The sequence below is a fragment of the Neltuma alba genome, unplaced genomic scaffold (assembly GCF_004799145.2).
Source record: "Neltuma alba isolate B1F8T4 unplaced genomic scaffold, ASM479914v2 tig00011218_pilon, whole genome shotgun sequence".
Lineage (NCBI taxonomy): Eukaryota > Viridiplantae > Streptophyta > Magnoliopsida > Fabales > Fabaceae > Neltuma > Neltuma alba.
In genome coordinates, this window is record NW_021635941.1 from 126,668 (window position 1) to 149,323 (window position 22,656).

Below are 22,656 nucleotides of genomic sequence, written 5' to 3' on the forward strand. Positions count from 1 at the left end.
CGATAAATAAATAAGTACAGGTTACAGTATTAGTAGTACTCTAGTGCTTAGTTAGCGTTCAATTTTACCACCGTAACCAGTCAGCACAAGGTACACGCGCGAGAATGTGCGTGGGGTGGGGCCCGAGTGGGGACGCTGAGACGAAACGTACGACAACTTCCCACAACGAACACAAACCGTCGAAAGGATGGAGCGGGTTTAGATCAAAGGATGGCTACGGAAAAACCCAAACAAGACCCAAATTTCAAACCCGCACACGGAAATCCCTTTCCCAAGAAAACCCGAGAAATCAGAAACCCATCAAAATGAAAAAGTCACAGAGAGAGAGAGAGAGAGAGTTTTAGGATTAGAGAGAGAAATCGAAACTCACCAGGCAGTCACCACACACAGCCCACGATAATCCTTATTCGTGAATCAATCACTTGGTTACGTTCACTCTCATTTCAACGAAAAAGCCAGCTGACTGACAACAGATGCCCACCCTTCTCTCTTTAAAGCATCTGAATTTATTATTCATTTTCTTCTCTTTATGAAGTTTTTATATTTTTCATCTCTCTGAAGCATTTTATCCAACCTATTATATGATTTTAGACATAAAAATTGCAAAAGGCGAATAAAATTATGGCAGCGATTGGGGAAGGCATGACTGTTCTTTCGTTTGTTCGTAGTTTCTCTTTTCATCGAAGATCAAAATACCTTTCCTATTTATATTATTGCTGCATTCTTCTTTTTCTCCGTAATCTATACTGTTGGAGTATTAATTATTGTTGTTTGTTATTCCCAAAATCTAACCGCACATCACAATCACACCCTCAGAAAACTTCTTCGATTCCCATAGAGAGAGACTCCCAGTATGCTAGAGAGAGAAAGTCTGAATTTATGCCCCCAACTTGCCCGTCAGACCCAGATGGACGATTTCGTGTTTCGGGCGGGGTAAAAGGATTGTCAGTTCTTCTCCATTTTTGCTTTCTTATGGGTTTTTTGTTTTCTTGGTCGCTCAGCAAGCTTTAGGGGTCTCAATTCCTTGGACGATTGTGTTCCATGAGGTGTTTGGCGTGGTTTTGGGGAACTGTCGTTTTTCCTTTGTCCCTAGCAGCGATTTGTTGTTAATTGTTCCGTAGGGTTTAATTAGCTGGGATTTCTGTGCGAGCTTGAATTTGATCCTTAGCAATGGAGGCTTGTTCAGAAGGAGAGCAGAAAAAGCCACCTGAGGGGGAGAATAAGAGCAAGCGCAAAATGAAGACTGCTTCCCAGTTGGAGATTCTGGAGAAAACTTATGCTAGTTAGTGATTTTTCAGTTTCTTTATCCATGTGGTTTTTTTCTCTGAGGTATAATGTGAAATTATGCTGAAATGCGCCTTTTCTTTTCTGGGTCGTGCAACTCGATTCAGCCGAACCGTATCCATCCGAGGCACTGCGAGCAGAGCTATCGGCGAAATTGTGTCTTTCAGATCGTCAACTGCAGATGTGGTTTTGTCACCGCAGGTTGAAAGACAGAAAGGCACCAGCAGCGAAGAAGCCTGGAAATGAATCGCCACCTGGAGCGGTGACTCCGGCGCCAGTGGCTGATGGTTTTGAGCAGAAGGCAACGGGTGATGGTGGACATGGGCGTGATTCCATTTCTGGGAAGAGGCGGTACAGTCATATGGATCCACGGCGAGCTATCCCACGACCTTGTATGGCCTTTCCTAGCATTGGAGGGGGATTGCCGGCAATGGAGAGTTACTATGGATCACATCAGTTCAAAGCTGAGCTGAAAGCTATTGCATTTGTGGAAGAACAGTTAGGGGAGCCATTAAGAGAGGACGGGCCAATTTTGGGGATGGAATTTGATCCGTTGCCACCCGGTGCCTTTGGTACACCAATAGGTAAAGTTGGTTTTCTGATGCTCTCCATCTAAGAATTGCATTTAACATTCCTTAGACCTACCTGGAATGCTTGAATGACTGGAAAAGGGAAACGACTTTCATTTGATTGGGGATTGTAAAAGTCTGTTTGACCTGTTTCAATTGGTAGGGCTTCATGCTCTAAGGTCCAATGCATTTGAACACTTTTCAAATTTCATTTTAATCCAGGGCCAACTGCAGTGGGGCAGCATAGGCAATCTGGAAGGCCTTTTGAGGCAAAAATTTATGAACGAGTGGACAAGGTTGGTAGTTTGTGTCTTCCTTCTCCCTCTGCAAAGTACCACAATCTTTGAAGTAGGGATTTTATGAAGACAATTCTACTTCAAAAGTTGTTTTTGCATTGTACTCATAAGAACTTGGTGTAATTTTATTACTATTTTTGTGTGCTATTTTCTCGCTTCTTTTTACCCACTTTTAACAAGACAACTATGTGTTTGTATTTATTGTCTGACGAGTTTGATTTCCAGGGTGCTTCAAGGACTCTTCATGAATATAAATTTATTCCAGAGCAGCCAACCGTTAGAAATGAGACATATGACTACGAGAGAGTCACCCCTTCTAACCACTATGGTTCTCTTGATGGAATTCCCCATGCAAGGACTTTATTATCTAGTGGACGACAATTCCTTGATGGGAATGACATTGCTTCCTATGGATATGGATATCAGAATATGTTGCCAGGGTTAAATCTTTTGTCTCAGCAAGGCAGGCAGAATCATCTTTTACCTTCTGCTTCTGGACAGAATGATAACATTCCATGGAAAAACACGTTTGCTGATGTGCCTGCTAACTCTCATATTGGAGCTTACCCTGCAACTAAAATTGACAGCATGTTAACTCCATCTGACCAGAGGGTTATCCATGAGGAGCAAATTTCTCGGTTTCAGAGGAAGCGGAAGGTATTTGAAGATGCTATTGCTGCATGATTTATCACTAGAGAGTTGTAGCTTAAGCATTTTTAATTTCTTCTTGCAGAATGAAGAGGCTAGAATGCAGCGGGAACTTGAGGCACAAGAGAAACGAATGAAGAAAGAGCTTGAAAAGCAGGATATTTTAAGGCGAAAGGTTTGGATTAGTCCCTTCATTTTTTACCCTTAAACATTTTGCCCTATGACTAATATTGTGTTGTCTTGTCATGCTTTTAGAGAGAAGAGCAGGTAAGGAAAGAGATGGAGAGACATGAACGTGAAAGGCGGAAGGAAGAGGAAAGAATATTGCGTGAAAGACAAAGGGAAGTGGAGAGAAACCAAAGAGAACAGAAGCGTGAACTAGTGCGAAGGGAGAAGATCTTGCAGAAAGAGTCAATCAGAGTATGTAAGGAATTTAGCCGGTTTGTGGTGATATGGCTTATCAAAATAAGTGATGCTTATGTTTATTGGTTCTTGCAGGCTGAGAAAAGGAAACAGAAGGAAGAGGTACGCAAAGAGAAAGAGGCGGCAAGGATCAAAGCAGCCAATGAGAGAGCTATTGCTCGCAGGATGGTCAAAGAATCAATGGAATCTATTGAAGATGAACGGCTAGAATTGATGGAGTTAGCTGCATCTGAAAAGGGACTTTCTTCAATTTTGTCTCTTGACTATGAAACCCTACAGAATCTTGAATTATTTAAAGGTGAATGAAATGATTGCTTGAGAAGCCAACAATTTAAGATATCCTACAATTTTTTTACAATATTGTAAAAATTTTGGAAGTATTGCTCGGAATTTATTAAATTCTCAGTAACAAATAATTATACTCTTTTGCATGGCCTCACCTTGTGGTGGACGTATGAGTTGTTTGGAATTTTCCATAGCTAGCCTATTATTCTTTGCTTAAATTTTTTTTATTTTCTACTTGTTAATTAGGTTTGATTAATGTGGTTGAAATAATGAATGTTCATTGAAGCAATAGTTGATATATGTTTTTCAGATGGGAGGACTTCATTTCCGCCTCAGAGTGTACTGCTGAAAAGACCTTTCTCAATTCAACCTTGGTTGGATTCTGAGGAGAACGTAGGAAACCTTTTGATGGTAAGACCATTCTATCTGTTTTTGGGTTTTAGGTTAAGTTTATGGAGAAAGAGAATGTCAGATATGCTTTATGTCTGTTTTTACAGTTTTGCTATGCACTTTAGTTCTGTAGCTGATTCTATCTTGTTGCATTTGTGCAGCCAAATGATTGCATATAATACATTTCTACTCGTCTTTTCAGTTATAGCTAAATATATTGATAATCAAGTGGGACTTGTATCATGCTTGGGATTGAACTTGTAACCATATGGAGTTGTTTCACGCATAGAACATTGCTTCTGTTGCATTCTGAAGTACAGAAGGCTTATGACATTGCTTTGTACTTGTTTCAACAGTCCATGCCTGCGTGGAATTTTTCTCAATAATATTGGAAATTCTTTATTTTTCAGGTTTGGAGGTTTTTGATCTCATTCGCTGATGTTCTTGGGATTTGGCCATTCACCTTGGATGAATTTTTACAAGCTCTCCATGACCATGTTTGTATTTCTTGGGTCTCTATCAATGTCCTGTGTATGCTAAATCAATTTTACCTTGTGCTGACTGACGCACATGTTTTTTAATGGTCTAGGATCCCAGGCTGTTAGGCGAGATTCATATTGCTCTTTTGAGATCTATTATAAAAGATATTGAGGATGTTGCAAGAACTACTGGGGCAGGGGCTAGTCATAATAATGCTGTCAACCCTTGTGGGGGTCATCCGCAAGTTGTTGAAGGGGTGTGTTCTCTCTCTCTCTCTCTCTGTCTGCAACTGTAGTCTTTTTCCTTCTGGATTAAAAAAAAAAAAAGTAATTTATATCACTTTTGTTTTGTACTGTTAGGCATATGTGTGGGGGTTTGATATAAGAAATTGGCAACGACTCTTAAATCCCTTAACATGGCCAGAAATTATGCGGCAATTTGCTTTATCGGCTGGATTTGGGCCACAGTTGAAGAAAAGAATCCTTGAACCAGTGTATCCTTGTGATAACAATCAGGTGAATTGTTTTTTCTCTTTCATCACTGATGCTTTCAATCTAAATACTTTTATCAAAAGTTGGAGTTACCAACTGCCATGTCAAATGCACCTTGGTCTTTTATCATTGCTCTGAATTTGCAGCATTTGACTTTTACAAGAAAACATTTTTCCTTCAATTATCAAATTTTATATTTAGTTATTCATTTTTTAAGCTAATATGTATTCTTATTTAAATTGAATGTCCTGTCAAACATACAAGAACATGGATGCTTCTACTGGGTGAGTGTGGAAAATTGTCCATTATTGTCTGTGTTATCGTTTCTTGTGTATTTCTTTTCATTTTTTGCGGATAACGTTAATCACAAATTTTTCTTCTGTAGCAAAGAACAAAAGAGAAAAAGCTTGCGCTGGGAGGGTTTACACATTGAGTTTTTATTGCGTTCTTTGATTTCTAATTTACTGATACTTTTCCTGGAAAATATAATTTATTTTTCAGTTGTGGAAGCCAATTTTTTGTATTTAATAATCATTAATTCTTGAGATGCTTTTCTTAACAACATTTTTGAAATAAAGTCTTTAATGCATAATATTTATCTAGTATAATATAATAAGATATATCTAGTATAATATAATAATATATATTCAAATTAGGGATTCGGAAGAGAGGGGAGGGGTTACCATTGGTTAATAGAATTTCAAACCATTGATGAAATGCATAGCATATCAATGCTATTTATGTTTGTGATCTTAGCCATCCACATGTTGGATATAATTTTGTAAGCATTTTATGACAACTTGGATTTAGCCTTAATCTTGTTTCTTTTTTTCTTTCCTTTTCCTTTTGTTGCCTTTTCTTTCTTCACCTTCTTCTTTGGTTTTCTTCCTTGTTTATCATTTCTCTCTGGGTTGGAAGTGCAGGTTATTGATGGTGAAGATGTTATTTCCAATCTACGTAGTGGGGCGGCAGTTGAAAATGCTGTTGCTATCATGCAAGAAAAGGGTTTATCGAACCAACGAAGATCTAGGCATCGCTTGACGCCTGGTACTGTTAAGTTTGCGGCCTTTCATGTGTTATCTCTTGAAGGAAGTAAGGGCCTTACTATATTGGAAACAGCTGACAAAATTCAGGTATGACTGTCCCTACTGGATATCGCATTCATTGTTTTGTGTGTAATTGAACTGACCAAGTTCACTTCTCTTTGTTATTCGTAGAAATCTGGACTTCGTGATCTTACGACAAGCAAAACTCCAGAGGCTTCTATAGCTGCTGCTTTGTCCAGGGACACAAAGCTTTTTGAAAGGACAGCTCCCTCGACATATTGTGTACGTCCTGCATATAGAAAGGACCCGGCTGATGGCGAGGCACTCCTCTCAGCTGCCAGGGAAAGAATCAGGATATTCAAAAATGGACTTGTCAACGCAGAAGAACCAGATGATGGTGAAAGGGATGATGATTCGGAAATTGGTATGGCAGAAGAACCTGAGGCTGATGATTTGGGTACTGAAACAAATAATAAGGAGGCTTCTGATTTTGTAGAATCTAGTTTGAACACTGTCGTTAAGAATAGAGAAAGCAGTGGTGAAATTTTGCAGACTCCTGATCGTGGCAATGGACAGATGAATGAGGGTTCAGCATCAATTGTTGCTGAAGAATTTAATCGGGAAATTGCTGCTAGTAGCAATGTTGTAACCAAACCTGATCTGGAAGACACCAGTATCGATGAAAGTAATCCAGGTGAACCATGGGTTGAAGGGCTTATTGATGGAGAATACTCAAATCTTAGTGTGGAAGAGCGACTTAATGCCCTTGTTGCTCTGATTGGTGTAGCAATTCAAGGAAATTCAATCCGTTTCACTCTTGAGGTACTATTTATTACTATCATTTCCCAGCAGTTTGTTTGTAAAGTTTGCAACTTTTTTTTGTCACCTTAGCGAGCAATGTTTCAGGAGCGTCTAGAAGCAGCAAATGCTTTAAAGAAGCAGATGTGGACAGAGGTGCAGCTTGATAGACACCGAATCAAAGAGGAATCCTTTTTTAAGGTGCAGTCTGCCCCTTGTGTGGGAAATAAGAATGAACCAACTCCTTCAGTGTCAGCCATAGAGGGTAAACAGAGCCCTTTGCTTGATGTTGATGACAGGAATGACAAAACACTACCAGCTCCCCCCACCCAGCAACTACAGTTAAATGATGTGCTGGAAAATCAGACCTATCTTCAGAGTGTTCCATCGGAAGTGAACATAAAATTGCAAGACTCTGCTGTGACTGACAATTATTCTTGCCAGCAATTTGGATCTGGTGCTGAAAAGTCAAAATCAAATTTCAAGGCATACATTGGTCAATTGGCGGAAGAAACTTATATTTATAGGTCATTGCCTCTTGGTTTGGATCGGAGACGTAATCGATACTGGCAGTTCATTACATGTGCTTCTCAAAATGATCCAGGCTGTGGAAGGGTTTTTGTGGAGATGCACGATGGTTGTTGGATGCTGATTGATTCTGAAGAGGTTTTTCTTTTGTGGCTGAGCTTTTTCGTAATGATCATTATATGATTTGTGTGTTGTTACTACATGCATGCATTTCTGCATTTTCTCTGTTTCTGAGTAACATGGTGGTTAATCTATATTTTCTATAGTCTGTCTTGCTGAGCTTTATAAAGGTGAGGCCAGAGATGCCTAATACTGTTTAATTTGCATGGGGAAGTCACCACATTAAATGCCTAGTTGCTATGAGTAAACTTTTTTTTTTTTTTTTTAACTTGTACCTTTTATTTCTTGAAACCATCAGTCTGTTTTGTGTTGAAGTTTTATACCGAATTCATTTTACCCTCAGGGTTTTGATGCTCTCTTGGCATCATTGGATGTACGTGGGATTAGGGAATCCCATTTGCACATGATGTTGCAACGAATTGAAATGTCCTTCAAGGAATCCGTTAGAAGGAATAAGTTGACAAGGCAAGACAGCGACACTGTTAATACGGAAGCTTTTCAAATGGCTACCAAGCATGGTGGCTGTGCTTCCATGTGCAGTACTAATTCAGATGTGCCAGAGACATCAACATCTTTTGTGGTTCAGCTGGGAAGGAATGATTCTGATAACCAAGAAGCTTTTAGGAGATACCAGGACTTTGAAAAATGGATGCTGAAGGAAGGCCTAGATTCCTCAGTATTATGTGCGTTGAGGGCTGGGAAGAGAAGGTGCCGTCAATTGCTGGGCATGTGTAATCACTGCCATGAGATCTATTTATCTGAAGAAACTCCATCTCCTTCCTGCTGTAGAACCCTCCGTAGTTGTAAGAGCAACTTAAGCTCTTCTGAACATATGGCTCAATGTGAAGGAAAAGTGAAGATTACCAGTGATTATGTATTTAGTGTCTCCCCCCTTCTCCATTAAGAATAAGATTGCTTAAAGTGCTGTTGTCAATACTTGAGGTGATCACCTACATATCATTTTGACTTTACTATATTTTGTAGATTACTTTTGATGTAACCATATTTTGAATATTTGTTATGAATACGGTGTCTGTTTATTTTCGTTTTTTCTGGTGAAATGGAATTTATAATTTGTAACCTTGATTTGGCAGGCTTCCATTCCTGAAGAAGCTCTTGAACCTATTTGGACGGACAGCTATCGGAAGTCTTGGATTATGAAACTGCATGCTGCTTCTTCCTCTGAAGAACTTCTTGAGGTTGTTTTTGTCTTTATTTGATAAAGCTTGATTTGAAATTTCAAGGCGTTAATACTTTTTGTTGGTTGTTATCATCTTGACATTGCACATGTGTGATCTTCTTTGTCTTTCCTTATTTATTTATATGTTTTCTTTTGTTTGAATCATTATATCCTTCTCAGATATTGACTTTACTGGAGGGTGCTATCAAGAGGGATTATTTGGCTTCGAACTTCAACACTACCAGTGAGCTGTTGGGTTCTATTTTTTCTTCTGGATTTCTTAGTGATTCCACGGGAGCTGACAGAATTCCTGTACTACCGTGGGTGCCTCATACAACAGCTGCTGTGGCGCTAAGGTTCATGGAACTTGACAGCTCAATCTTTTATACGTTGGAGCAGAAGCTGGAGTCCGAAAAGGACAAGAGAAATGAGAATGTTATGGTCAGTTTCCTTCTTTGGCTTGAGTGGAAAACGGAGATAAGTTTAAATATTTTAAGGGAAACATGGTAGAATGAAGTCAATAATTCCCAACTTAGAAAACAGAGAAGTAAGAGATGACATATGCTACTTTGAAATGCTGTGTTCGCTGCTGAAACGGTTAACCTTTGGTCCTTTGCTGAATTTCTCATGTGATATGGTGTGTGTGTGTGTTTGGCCAAAAGAAAATCGTGTTTTTCACGAAAACTGTTTGGATTTTAAGGGATTGGGGATTAGTTATGGAAAGTCAGATATCACATAAGAACCGCTCACTGAAAGCTTAAATTTTTTATCCACATGATTGGTTATTATTTTATTAATACCTATGGCAGTAATAATGTACATAGACACAAACCATTGAATGGCCATGATTTTGATATGATTTTACTGAAATGGAAACTTGCTTCTGGCCGAGTAAAGTCGCTTGCTATGCTTTAAGCTGAATTTTGAGATACAAAACAATAATCTGGCTACTTCTTGTGGCGTTGTGCCCTTGTAAAAGGAAGATTCTTGTTTGAAAATTATTCTGACAAGTTCTTGCCTTTCAGAAGTTTCCTTCAAAACATTCTTCTGCCAAAATTGCCCTAGTTGCTGGTATAGCCGACACTTCACATTTGGCTGGGCATAACATGGTTAATCTGGGTGCTGGATTTGCTAGCTACAGTCGAGGACAAAGGTCCCATGGACAGAGCCGTGGTCGCTCTTATGGTGGGGGATCACAGGGAAGGGTCATCAGTTCAAGATCTGAATCTAGAAAGAAAGTTACCGCCACTAGCAGCAGGAGGAGACTTGGACAGGGACTAAGATGGAAAGGGAAATCACGGGGTCATGGAGGACAGCGTCGTGCTCGACGAAGCGTGAGAAGTGGTAGGAAGAAACCAGCAGCTAAAGGACGTGAGATTACTGTTGAGAGAGATGCTCCCAAAGAGGAATCAGCTGGTATTTTTGTCAGGGAGGCAAGCAATGGAGCTGAGACCATTGGTCGTCAAATGGGGAATCCCGAAATTGCTGCAAGCAGTTCTGGGAGATCAGATTATGAGGAAGATAAATATCAAGTAACAGGTGACGAGGATGATTATCTAGTGGATAATAATGATAATGGCTATGATAGGTGTGGATTTAGTGGGAAGTCTGAGAATATGGTAGAAGGTATTAGTTTTAATTTAGATGATGAGGAAGACGGGGGTGGATTTAGTGGGAAGTCTGACAATTTAGTAGAAGCGATTGATTTTAATATAGATGATGAGGAAGAAGAGGATGTTGACGAGGACGAGGATGATGAACAAGTCGGTGTTGACGTTGAAGGCTTCATAAATGGGGATTCAGATATAGAAGAAAACGGGGAAGATGCAGAGCAAAACTTGGATCCAGATGGATTGAATTCTTCATCCTCAGAGTACAGCGGCTAGAAGCAGCATTGATTACGGAGACTAACTCCACAAGAGTATGTAGGTTAATTTTGGTACATTAACATGCTTAGTAAGTAACGTAGGATACTGGAAACTAGGAATAGTCCTAATGATTAAGGTACCTTTAGAGTAGTCATCAATTGTGCATGTTATATTGTACAACAAAAGATATATTTTGAGGTTACAAAATGGTGAAATGAAATTTGTTTCTCCTGTCATTACAATGGGAGAAATTACATATCAAATCCCCTCTTGCACTTGCTTTGTTCTTTTGACCCATCTTTCTAAAACCTGAGAGTATGCTGCAAACTGAATTGTGGGTCTGTCCTTTGGGCAAAATCTAAAATGTGAAATGAATTATTAATAAAATTTTATATTCTTGACACATTCATGCATACATATTCTAAAGAGCTGGATGTTGATAGAATACTATTAACATATGCCATTTATATAGCTGATTCTAATTAATAGGATAAGGAATTAATAGGGTAAGGCTTTTGTGTGTGTGTGTGTGTGTGTGTAGAGATTAGTTTTACTTCTAAGAGGAAAAATACTATTTAGATCATATTATTTCCTCTTTAAAATGTCAGCGTATAAACCAAACATTACTACTCCAATGATATAATTCGAGATGTTTGAGTTCATGATCATTTCCGTTAATATAAATTTATACTAATCTACTGTTTTGTTCAAATATAAAAATAAATAAATTAAAATAGTTAGATTTTAGGTGACTGATTTAAGGGTCAGTCTAATTTTTAATAACTTTGCAAAAGATAACTAGTGGTAAATATAGCAGTTGAGAAAATTTCACTCATATGATAGGCCTACCGCCAGGATTTCTAAATTCATAAAATGTTTAAACGCATTGTATCAAGAAAAAAATATTGTAAATAAAAATAAAATGACCTAAAATAAATTTCTAGGCTGTGGGTATGGCAGACGATTCAGAAAGCCTTCTAAAAGGCACACCTGATAGATCAAAGTTCAAAACATGAGATGCATTTAAACTGCAATATCCAGCAATAAACAAATGCGTGTTCTGATCACTGTGGAACAAAAGCTTCTTATTTTCATTCACTGACAAATCTTACAAACCAAAAATAATAATCTATCAAAATTTGCATCGCTATACTAGATATCCCATTCTCATGCTGCTATGTTGTGTTCAGTCTGCTACGTTTCTCCAGGACCCCTAAACTCCAGCCAAGCATTAGCATCTTCAGCAAACTGCTTTTTTCTTTTTTTTCCCCCGCTCTCACTTTGGATCTACTTAGAGATTCTCGTCAACTTTCTGCTTTCTTAATACAAGAAATCTTCAAAAGTAAATCTAATGGTGAAAAAAAACTCAATCTTTCAGGAGGCTAAGCTTCCCGTTTGAAAACCCCATGATCAGTATTGGATCTCAAGGTGAGGCACCCAAGAGTTTCCTGATTCCTGCCTTCTGTTCTGAGGTCAGCCGAGTTGGGAACTTAATGTTGAACTTTATCCTTAAGTTTCCCTTCTTCGTGGGATCCTTTTGGAGTGGCATTCCTTCTCTTGGAACAACCTCCTCATAGCTTGGATGAATCACACTGTTGATTGGTATGGTCAGGTTTCTTCCATCCAAGGTAGTCAGCTGCACCGTATAACCGGTCAAGGCCTCCGCGAGAGAAATCTTTTGCGTCACAATTAGATCATTTCCATCGCGAGTGAAAACACTGTGAGGCTTCTCATCGATGATAAAAACAAGGTCCGCCGGGGTCACATGTGGCTGCTCATTTCCTTTCTCTGGGAAGGTTATCTTCGTACCCTTCTTCCAACCAGGCTTGATATTTATAGTTAGGATCTCCTCTACAGGCATGGTTTTGCTGTACCACCAAGCAAAGCCAACCCATCATTAACCAGTTAAAAGATGAAGCAAAACAATGCAATGAAGAGGTAAAAGTGCAGCTTGGATGCGGAATGAAGGTCTAAATTGTACAAATTGATGAACAAGAAAGAGTATCTCAGTTCCATATGATGATTCCCGAGGGTAAAATTCTGAATGATCCATTTTCTGGAATCATTCATTCATACCAACAGATTATTAGATATGAGAATATAGAAGTAGTGATGCAAGATCCACTTGATATGAGATTTTCACAACCCATAGGATGATATCTCATCTATAAGAAGTTCTAGCAACGAACAAGAAAGTATGATATTTAGATTCTTCAAACAAAGATCAAATAGACGAGCGACAAAACAAAGGGTAAAAGACCACAATGAAGAAGGTTTCATTCCGCAGAAATACTCAACACAAAAAACACGAGAAAAAGAGCCGACAGCAAATGGTTATAGAATCTCCTAACAAAAAGGAAAACAAAAACAGAGAAAAGAAGTAACATCCAGACGAAGACAATTACTTACCCACTAGCATCAGCAATTTCTCTAGAGATCTTCATCTTCTTTGTAGTTCCTTGATACAAGTCTTCGAGACTACAAGGCAATCTGTTCTCAATAGGAGGAGCTTTTCGAGGAGCACCCGGATTCATATGGACTCCCCTTCCTTCTCCGAATGATCCAAACACATCATCACCAAAGATCCCACTAGAGAACCTTGACCTCATCCCTCCATGGCCACCGCCGCCTCCAAATGGGCTCGAAAACCCAAAAAATTCAGTAAAAATGTCGTCGGCGTTTCTAGGATTGAACCGAAACGACGTCGGTCCTTCTCCCGTTGAAAAGAAAGAAGCTCCTCCAGCTCCGCCAGCATCAGGAGGAGGAACCCCACCCTTCAGACCTTCTTCGCCATATTGATCATAGATGGCTCTCTTTTGAGGATCACTGAGAACCTGCAATAATTACAATAAGCAGTAAGCATCGCCTCCTAAAGTTCAATAATTTCAGAGAAAACAAACAGAATTTGCGATATTCATAAAGTTGGATTGAAAACAAGTAAGCAAATAAATTTTAGAGAAAACATACTAAGTTTGTGAAAACCATATATGCCGAAAGGAAGTAGGTAGAAGATCAACTTACGTCATAGGCCTCGGATATTTGCTTGAATTTAGCTTCCGCTTCTTTCTTGTTATTGGGATTCTTATCAGGATGCCATTTCATGGCAAGCTTCCGGTAAGCCTTCTTCAAGTCGTCGTCTTTGGCATTCTTGTCAACTTGCAAGATCTTATAATAATCCACACCCATGTTGGAATCTTGTTCCTCTGCTCTCTTTCTCTTCTTCAGCTTCTCAATCTTTGCAAGCAGCGAGTCGAACAGAACCTGAGAATCGACGAATGAATGGCCGCGAAGATGATGTGAGAAGGAGGGTGTTTAATGGGGAATGGGATCCAAGTCTCTATGGGATTCGGCAATAATTTTGATGGTTTGAGAATTCTGTGGAAGGTTCCAGAAATCGTCGATACTGTTGAATTTTGAGTCGGATTAGTATTTGGGGCTCCCAAGTCCTATCTACCAACAAACGGTGCGCAGATCGAATTTCGCTATCCTAGATAGATAGATTGGCGACGTAGGAAGTGCAGGCACAACTTGAAAAGTTGAAATCATGGCCAATTGCCCCTCTAGGCCTAAGTTTCAAATTCAACTTTGACCCTGTTTTAATATACTTTCGAGTTTTAAAATTGCTCAGCCCTTTTCATTTTCTAATTAGAATATCCAACTAATTTGACTTTTAAAATTGAAGTAAACAACGAAAATAAATGAAATTTAATTATTTGAAATGTGGAAGAATTATTTATTCGTGAATAAATGCTTAAGCAATAACGTATTCGAGATTCTAAGGCGAACCAAAAAAAAAAAAAGTCAAGATTTCAGATTGCAATAAACTAATAATCCAACTTTGGTGGCCTTTGAGAAATTTTTTGTTTCTTATCTGGGCAGTAAAATATAATTGGGTTCTGTCTGAAGATTTGCTCCCCTTCTGTAGTTCTGTATGTAAATCAAAATGACGATTCCTGACGATAAATATACTATAGCAGGGAGCATTACTAGTTGCCATCATCGCATGAATGGATAAACGAAGCTGTTTTCATTTATATATCGCATTCTTTTTTCACAGCATATTGTAAATCGCATTTAACTGGAGTTGAGAATTAAGATGCACGTAGGATTTCAAAAGAAAGAATATGAGTAGGGAAATGATCCTGAAATTCAACCACACTGTAGTATTAATTTGTTGTATGGGAACGAAACACAAGAAAATTCAGATCATGTCGGAATTACAGAGGGAGAAGAATATGATTCTTCTGATCAGTGATTGATTTGATTTTCCTAACACATTGTTTGCATAATTGCGTGAACATCATCATGAAGAAAGGATTAGCAGGGAATGTTATGAAAGAACCAGCTCAGAACAGCCATCGGAAGGCTCACCAGACCGCAAGCCTTGTCTGCAACTTGATCGCAGCCCTTGAAGCATGGACACAGCTTATGCAGCAATCTCCTGCACCATTTAATTTGTTATCTACTATTGACACACCACAGCCCTAATAATAAATTAACTCAGGCCACGCCAATTGTGTCAGATCACAGAAACACATTAAAAAACGTAGGTAATTTGAGTGAGTAAACATGGAAAATAACCTGATCTGTAAGCATGGATCTATATCTATATTCAAGAAAAGAAAGAATAGAAAGAAGGTAAGGTGGATGAACATAAGAAATAAAATCCAGAGTAGCGAAACATATAGAGATTGAAGAAGAAGAAGAAGAAGAAGAAGAGTTCAGATCAAAACTGTAGTCCAAAACCAAAAGAAGAAGAATGAATGATCGAGAAGGTAGGTACCCAACAAGCCAGATACCAGCAGCGATAATGGATAAAAGCGCAGCGAGTAAAGCGAAAGGCGAACCCAGCAACAGAGCCACTGGCTTGCAACTTCCCATGATTGAACAAGAAGAAGAAGCAGAAGCAGAAGCGGATAGTTTCCAGAGTCTTGAATCCAAACAGAATCACCAATGAAGCGCGAGTTCGTTTCATCTAACAACCTTTATATGCACGCACGTACATATCAACCACTCTCACACAGGATTATAATAACTACCTTCGTTTCTTTGTCTAACTTATCAAGAGCATTTCATTTCAAGAAAACTAAAAGATGCTACTACTACTATCTTTCTTCCTGCCTCTGCTATTTGCCTTGGAAATCCTGGAAATAATATTTGCTGTAATATGTACATGAGATACGGTATTATTTTTCAAGTCATGTCAGGTTCTTTTAAATGAGCTAATCATAATCATGTGTTTCTCGTTTAAAAAATTATAATGAATTTTTTTTTCTAATTTGTATCCTTTTACATCAAGCACTGAAAATATTTTTAAAAAAGAAATTAAAAATTTATAATTCAAAAAGATCAATCCAAGACTATTTTATTGAAAAAAATTGTATACTCTATAAAATTTAATTTCATGGAATGGACGGGAACCTGGGATGTTTCTGCCCAGGAATTGTTGATGCCCAATTAATTGGGTTCCACTTTCTAAAGGGCCTGAATTGGCCCAAAAAGTTCTCATGGGTCTCCAGAATGTTAGGTTCGGTCTTTGTATGTGGAGAACTCTTAATTTTTTTCCAAAAAAAAAATAGAAGGAGAAATTTTGCTGTTTCCTCTTCATGTTTGCGACAACATGTCCTAATTTTTTTCTTCTGTGGCAACCTTTTTGTCTAATCGATAAATTTTTTCAGAGAGAATTATAATAAAGTTTCAAAGAAGAACAAATAATTACGAAACAAGTCTTACAAGTTATCATTCTTTATTCTGAAACTTGTTATTACAGGCTGCTTAGGTTGTTATTGGGACTTTTTGGTAATCATTTTTTTTCTTGGGACCTCATTATAATTCTCTTTTTTTTAAATATATTTTTGGAGTAAAGAAAAGAAGGAGATTATATATTCTACATGTTGAAATATATTGTTGCATGGCCACAAATTAATTGCCTGTGTTGTGTCATTTTGTGTGGGTAAGAAATCAAAATCAATATCAAAGTCTCCTATAGTTACCTAAGATTCCAATATATATGTCACTGCTAATGGCTGCGAGGTCTCCACGACCATGTGAAAACAAACTTGGATATTTCAAAACCTTAGGACACTTTTATGACCCTGCATTTTTTTCTACATACTTATCAGTATCGCCATGCTCATGATGAATCAAGCACAGTGAAATTTTGTTAATTTTGATGTTTAAAAGAAATATGCTAATTCACCTCCTCTTTTTTTTTGGTGTTTTATGCTTGATTTTTAATGAGTATATACACATTAGTTACATCTTTTTAAACGAATGTATAAATAGATTATTATGTTATAATTTTATTTTTTTCTCATCAACCAACGTTTGAGAGATTGATTTTTGGCAAAATGACAATAAAATACCTTCTGAATTTCAAAATGATAAATAAGGCATCCAAATAAACAAAATGACAAAGAAGGCATCAGGTATCAATCTGAAATTTTGATTTTTGGCTTCAAAATATATTGCAAAACCCATTGACAAAGTAGTAACTCTCACTATGAAAGGTGTAAATCCCACTATATGTTTTGTAAAATTTAGCGTGGAATTGTATTGTTTTTTACAGAAAAGTTGTCCAACCCCTCAAAACAGGTTGTAAAACCCATTAACTAAGTAGTAAATCTCACTATGAAAGTTGTAAATCACACTATGTATTTGTAAAATTCGGCGTGGAATTATATTTTTTTACAGAAAACTTGCCCAACCCTTCAAAACAGGTTGCAAAACCCATTGAGGAAGTAGCAACTCTCATTATGAAAGCCATAAATCCCACTATATGTTTTATAAAATTCAAAATCAAAATTTCAGATTGGTACCTGATACCTTCTTTGTCATTTTGTTTATTCGAATACCTTATTTGTTATTTTAAAATTCAGAAGGTATTTTATTGTCATTTTTCCTTGATTTTTCCCGAAAAAAATAATTTATTCATGTTTGTTTATTCACTATTTTTTCAAGCACCAATTGATCTACTCTCCATAAATAACTCGAGATTTTTTTCTCCAATATATGTATAGGTATGATATGAGATTACAAGCTAGCTTTTCATGTAGATGTCAGTACGTACTTCGAGTTTTTTTTTTTCTTTACATGTATATATACGCATATATTCATCATAAGCATGTAAAAATTGCTAATTTTTTACACGATTCTTTATAAATTGTCCGTATAATTAACTTCATTGAGGCTGATTCTAACAAATTAACTCAACCTTAATTATCTTTATTTCTTAATTTCTACAAAGTTAACATGCCCATCAAATGTATATATATTTGCAAAATTCACAACCATATATATATTGGAATGATAAACTAATTAAATATCTTGAATAATTGTACATCAATTAAGCAGCATGCACATGATCATGACTCAATTATACTATATATGGACGTGATAGCGGAAAAAGTGGGCAAATCACGCAAGGACAATTAACTAAATTGCACAGTACTATTAATAGTATGCAAATGACGTAATTGAGTTCATAAACACACGAATTCCTATGGTGAGAGAGGGATTAACGTTGGTAGAAAACATAATTGTGATTCATGGCCCTACCACACCAGAGTGATTCCAACATTATTAACCCTTTTAAACAGACAAGGCATGTTATCCAAGTACAACTCAACACGAGATTTCATTTATACGGAACCAATTGCAGGATTCGTGTGGGTTTCGTCAAAAATTATTATTGACTTATCATCAACATCGTTTAAAATGTGGTAAATAAGACAACTTAATTTAAAGAATTTTAGTACCATTGGAATACTGTCTTTGATGTTCATTGCGATGAAGTGAACCATAATAAATGGTGTAGATCTTATATGAAATCTCTCTGATCGATGCTTTAATAATTATTCTGTCACTTCTGCTCGCTGATCAATTTTTATTGGTAAGATTTTAGCTATAGCCAGTGACATGTATCTTCCACTGACTTATGCTCCCTTCTGTCTTTATTATTACTTCTGTTCCGCTACTTGATATAAAAGCTAATTGACTAATTAAGTATATTATTTTTTTAAAAATATTTTTATTAATCACTATATTGGTTGGAATTACTATTATTACAAAGACCATTTTGAAAAGAAAAAAAAGAATAATGTGAGAGATAAAGTGGGTTGGAATTTTATGTTTAGGACCAAAATAAAAGTCAAATGAGTTCTTATATTAAGAACAGAAGTTAGTATAAGATAGCATTTTAAAATCTGGTTTATATATAGAGCAAATATGTGATAGTTAATTATTTTTTCCTAATCTTATCTCTCCTCATCTGGCAATTTGCAACAGTTTGTTAGCATGTTCTTGATTTCTAAACAACACTTTGTTATATGGGGTCATTATATTCAATAAGAATTACTACTATATCTCATTCTTAATATAAAACATATTGAAAGTAATTAACTCGTAAATAAGATTAAAGAAGATCGAACCATGTGATGGGAAAATTGAAAGTAATCAGACGTGGCTAATTGTTTTGCAGAAACCCAGAAGTGGGTGTGGGCCAATTCCTCCAAGCATATATCAGAATATGACTCTGCGTGTCCCTTGCTTTATCCTACAAGACAAGGACGTGTCCTACACAATGATGAAACTCCCACTCCAAGTCATATTCTATCTTCTTTTATAACTACACACACACACACACACACACACACAGATAAATACACATAATAATCAAATGGATCTCTGCTGTGTGTATATATACGTATATGTGTGTGTATATATATATAGATGAGTCCAGACAAATCCGTAATGACCACAAATATTGAAGGAGCCTCAAATACTTCCATGCAGGAAAGACAAAATGCTCTTCTCCACAAACACCACACACACAGTACTCCCCTGTGTGTTGAAAATATCATCAGATTATAATTATTAATGAGTTCATATCCCTATTACATACACATCCCATTTGTGTTGTTCCCTTCAATATCTATCCTTCTCCCTTTTGTTTTCTCAATTATTGTTTATCTGTTCTCCTCCTGACACGACACACTCCTTCGCTTATACGACTTTGTTTCAAGGGATCTCTTACGCCCGGGAATAGCTTGTTCCCAAACATGCATGCCATATAATATATTTATATATATGCAAATTACTTAATATTGTGTGTGTGTGTGTGTGTGTTGATTGATTCCATAAACTGTGCTCATCGATCTATGGAATCTTTCCATGGTGATGCCAACAGGATTGTGCACCCCAAAAGGCGGGGGAAAAAGATCACAAGGACGCAACTCGCGGGGACATGAAAATTACTAGATAGAAAATACAACTGGGATGAAAATTCAAATTTTCAATAAACATCTTAGATTTTTTTCCTCCTTTCAGATTTCAGAAGAAGTTTAGTTGGGGCAAGCTATGCTAAGATGACCAAAATCTCGATTCAAAGAATAATGTTTTTGTATATTTGTTTATATACTTTCTTTGATTCTAAATATAAGAGATAGTATATAAAAGTTTATTTTAATTTTAAATGTAAGATAAAACCTTAATCCAGTTTGCCCCTCAAATGTATAAATTTTTTAAACCCTTATATGGATTTTACATATATATTAAAGGAATTTTTATTAGAGGAAGTATTATTACTTATTAACAACCTCGCCCCCTGCATTAGTAACAAAATTCCAATTCATGCTCTGGTAAATATATAGACCATATCTGCGCGTGCGAATACAAATTTGAAGGGAATATTAAGAGTGAGTCTATATGGCAGATGAGAAATATATCTTCTCAATGGGAGATGGCCTGGCATATAAAATTGAAACTTTGACATTATCTGTATGGCTGTTTGACAGATAATATAGCTTGTACATATTTCATATATGTTCTCCGCCTCCACTATCCACAAAGTTCAAGTTTTTTTTTTGTTGACCTTGCACAAAGTTTAAGTTGACAAGATGCGGGAAAGGTCAAAGTGAAAATTGCAGATGGAGGACAAATTACACACACACACACGCTTAAAGGTGATTTAATTTCAACTTGGATATCATATGAATCAATCAACTATAATAAAAGAATCAGTTAAATAATTCGTATAATAAGTTAAGTAATAGTACTCTTGTGGAGAAGAAAATTAAACCTGAGTTAGGATAGTATGTATTAAACCAGTTAATGTGTATTTTTGTGGCAATTTAGTTAACTTAATTGAATAACTTGTGATGGAACAGTAGTTGTCGGGGGTTTGAATTATTGAGGAGAGAAGGGGTGGGGCTTTCATATGTGAATGCTCTTCTCTTTGGGAATGTAGTAGTGTGGGGACGAAATCTGGGACCTCCCTCGATTAATTTCCCTGTCACTATATTTGACCCTTTCATTAATCCTCACAAAGGATTTAGCATATGTAATCTTATATTTAAACAAGATTTAAAGAGGTATTAAGTATCAGTTGGGCCAAACAATTCTGCAAAATTTAATTTATTCAATGTCTTGATATCTAAAAATAGCATAATCTATATATACTTATTTCCCATTTGGCGCGAAGTATTAAGATTGAGAAAGAGTGTTTAATATGAGTGATTACATGCCACTTGGAATTGGGTAAATCCATGTAAGTAGGATTAGAGAATACCACTTTTTTCCGTGGTATTCTCAATGTTACCTGTATAGGTTTGTCTAATCCCAATAGTATCATGTATTCACTTACATTCAATACCTTTTTCATCTATTTTCTCAATCACAATCTTAATGCATACTTTTTATTCTCAATACTTCATACCAAATCGGACCTTAAATGTAATATATTATATTTATTTTGTTCTGTTTCTTTCAGTTCATATGATCCGAATCCTTTGAATCAGCATTAATGAATATATGTAGGTGGTAAACTCCAAAGCAGGACCATGAATATAAATAGGCTTATGTCGTCTTTTTCCATTGCAGTTGTAATTAACGGAATCTTCAGGCCTCAAGAGAAAATAGCAAAGAGTTGCTATCCATCATCTATATATATATGGTCCCTTCATCCACATGGGTTTTGAGTTTGAAATAACTAGGAACAAGAAGTCTGTTTTCATCTTTTTTGTGATTTTAAATCATCATCACATTATATATTATACAAATTTCAGCGGTATGGACTTTCAAGTTTCAAGTGGATATCATCAATTTTGGGGCAAAAAATAAGACACTATTCGGTACTTCTCATACATCTTCCCATGAATTATTAATCTCTTAACCAAATGAGCCATTCGTATAAACCCATAACCCGTTACAAATATATATGAAATGTGAGAAGCTGTCTCCAACCATGTGATCTTATTTAGTATTATTTCTGATTCTTAATAGAAAACTCAATTGACTAATTTGAAAAAATTTTAAAAAAATTACTAGATTACTTTAAAGTATTTATATTTATCATTTCTTTTTCAAACTAAACTGCCTCAGTTGTAAATTGATACATATATAATCTAATGATATACATATATTTTTTAAAAAAATCATATAACATATACTATAATTAAATAATTTAATAATTTTTTTAATCTTTTCAAATTAGTCAATTAAGTCTTATATTAAAAATCACAGATAGTATAATTGGCTCTCCAAGTTTTCATTGATCTTATTGAAATATTTGTCCGCTGCCTAACAAGTTAGGTACGTTCTCTAATTGATTCGACGTTAACAAGAAGAAATTGCATTTGCTTAGTCTTGAAGCTATATATAAACATTATATTTGCAATACAATATCTCTCAAATAATTTATTAAATTGTCTAGTGATAACGGGCGGGAGATGGGGAGATATGTTTTGAGAGAGATGGAGATCGGAATCAATAAGAAAACTTTTTCTTTCATCTTTCCCGTGATAAGAGTGAGCAAAAGATGATACAGCATGCAGGTGTTGGTGGCAGAAACCCAATTGATGGCAAATCATTCTCTCCTTTTAATAAGTGTCCCAATCACACAATCATTTCAATTTTGTTTATTATCATCATTATTATTTTCTCAAATCCAAAAATGCATTACTCTAATTTTCTGACGATAAAAAATTTATCCCATTTATGTAATAACATTATATGCGTGTACATTGATATTGATTATTAATTTCATAAACCTAGAAAGAAATAATTGCACTTTTGAGCTTTTGATGGCAACTGAGTGGGGAGAAGTTGTTGGATTCGGAGCTGGCACAATCTTATCCGGACCCATTAAACCTGGACCCATCACACGGGTTTGTGTCCGATGTCCTGGGTCCATCCATGTAGACAAACAATAACTTGACTTTATGTTCTGTTTAAAAACAAATTATATATATAA

The 22,656-nt window shown here is 36.4% G+C and overlaps 2 protein-coding genes across 2 annotated transcripts; one reads left to right on the forward strand and one right to left on the reverse strand.

Moving 5' to 3' along the window:
* The first annotated feature begins 329 nt into the window (after positions 1–329).
* LOC114762503 (homeobox-DDT domain protein RLT2) lies at positions 330–10,669 on the forward strand. The gene is given in 19 exon segments (XM_028951997.1): positions 330–1,282; positions 1,392–1,868; positions 2,076–2,149; positions 2,375–2,806; positions 2,883–2,972; positions 3,053–3,217; positions 3,296–3,518; positions 3,816–3,916; positions 4,306–4,392; positions 4,485–4,631; positions 4,735–4,890; positions 5,790–5,999; positions 6,084–6,734; positions 6,819–7,376; positions 7,702–8,247; positions 8,250–8,300; positions 8,453–8,557; positions 8,719–8,979; positions 9,564–10,669. Coding segments are annotated over 19 exon segments (5,307 nt in total). The 5' UTR covers positions 330–1,170; the 3' UTR covers positions 10,425–10,669.
* Positions 10,670–11,400: 731 nt separating this feature from the next.
* On the reverse strand, positions 11,401–13,832 carry LOC114762506 (dnaJ homolog subfamily B member 13). Its single transcript, XM_028952000.1, has 3 exons — positions 13,428–13,832; positions 12,816–13,240; positions 11,401–12,274 (listed from the first exon to the last, which is right to left on the reverse strand). The coding sequence occupies exons 1-3, from the start codon at positions 13,590–13,592 to the stop codon at positions 11,830–11,832; spliced, it is 1,035 nt and encodes a 344-aa protein (XP_028807833.1). The 5' UTR covers positions 13,593–13,832; the 3' UTR covers positions 11,401–11,829.
* Between the last annotated feature and the right edge of the window lie 8,824 nt (positions 13,833–22,656).

Bases quoted from the DNA above. Each gene is read 5' to 3' on its own strand.
- LOC114762506 (XM_028952000.1), bottom strand. From the start codon at position 13,592: ATGGGTGTGGATTATTATAAGATCTTGCAAGTTGACAAGAATGCCAAA. The intron at 13,241-13,427 runs GTAAGTTGATCT...TAATTATTGCAG, and splicing joins AAATATCCGAGGCCTATGAC to GTTCTCAGTGATCCTCAAAA. The intron at 12,275-12,815 runs GTAAGTAATTGT...TTGGTGGTACAG, and splicing joins GAAATTGCTGATGCTAGTGG to CAAAACCATGCCTGTAGAGG.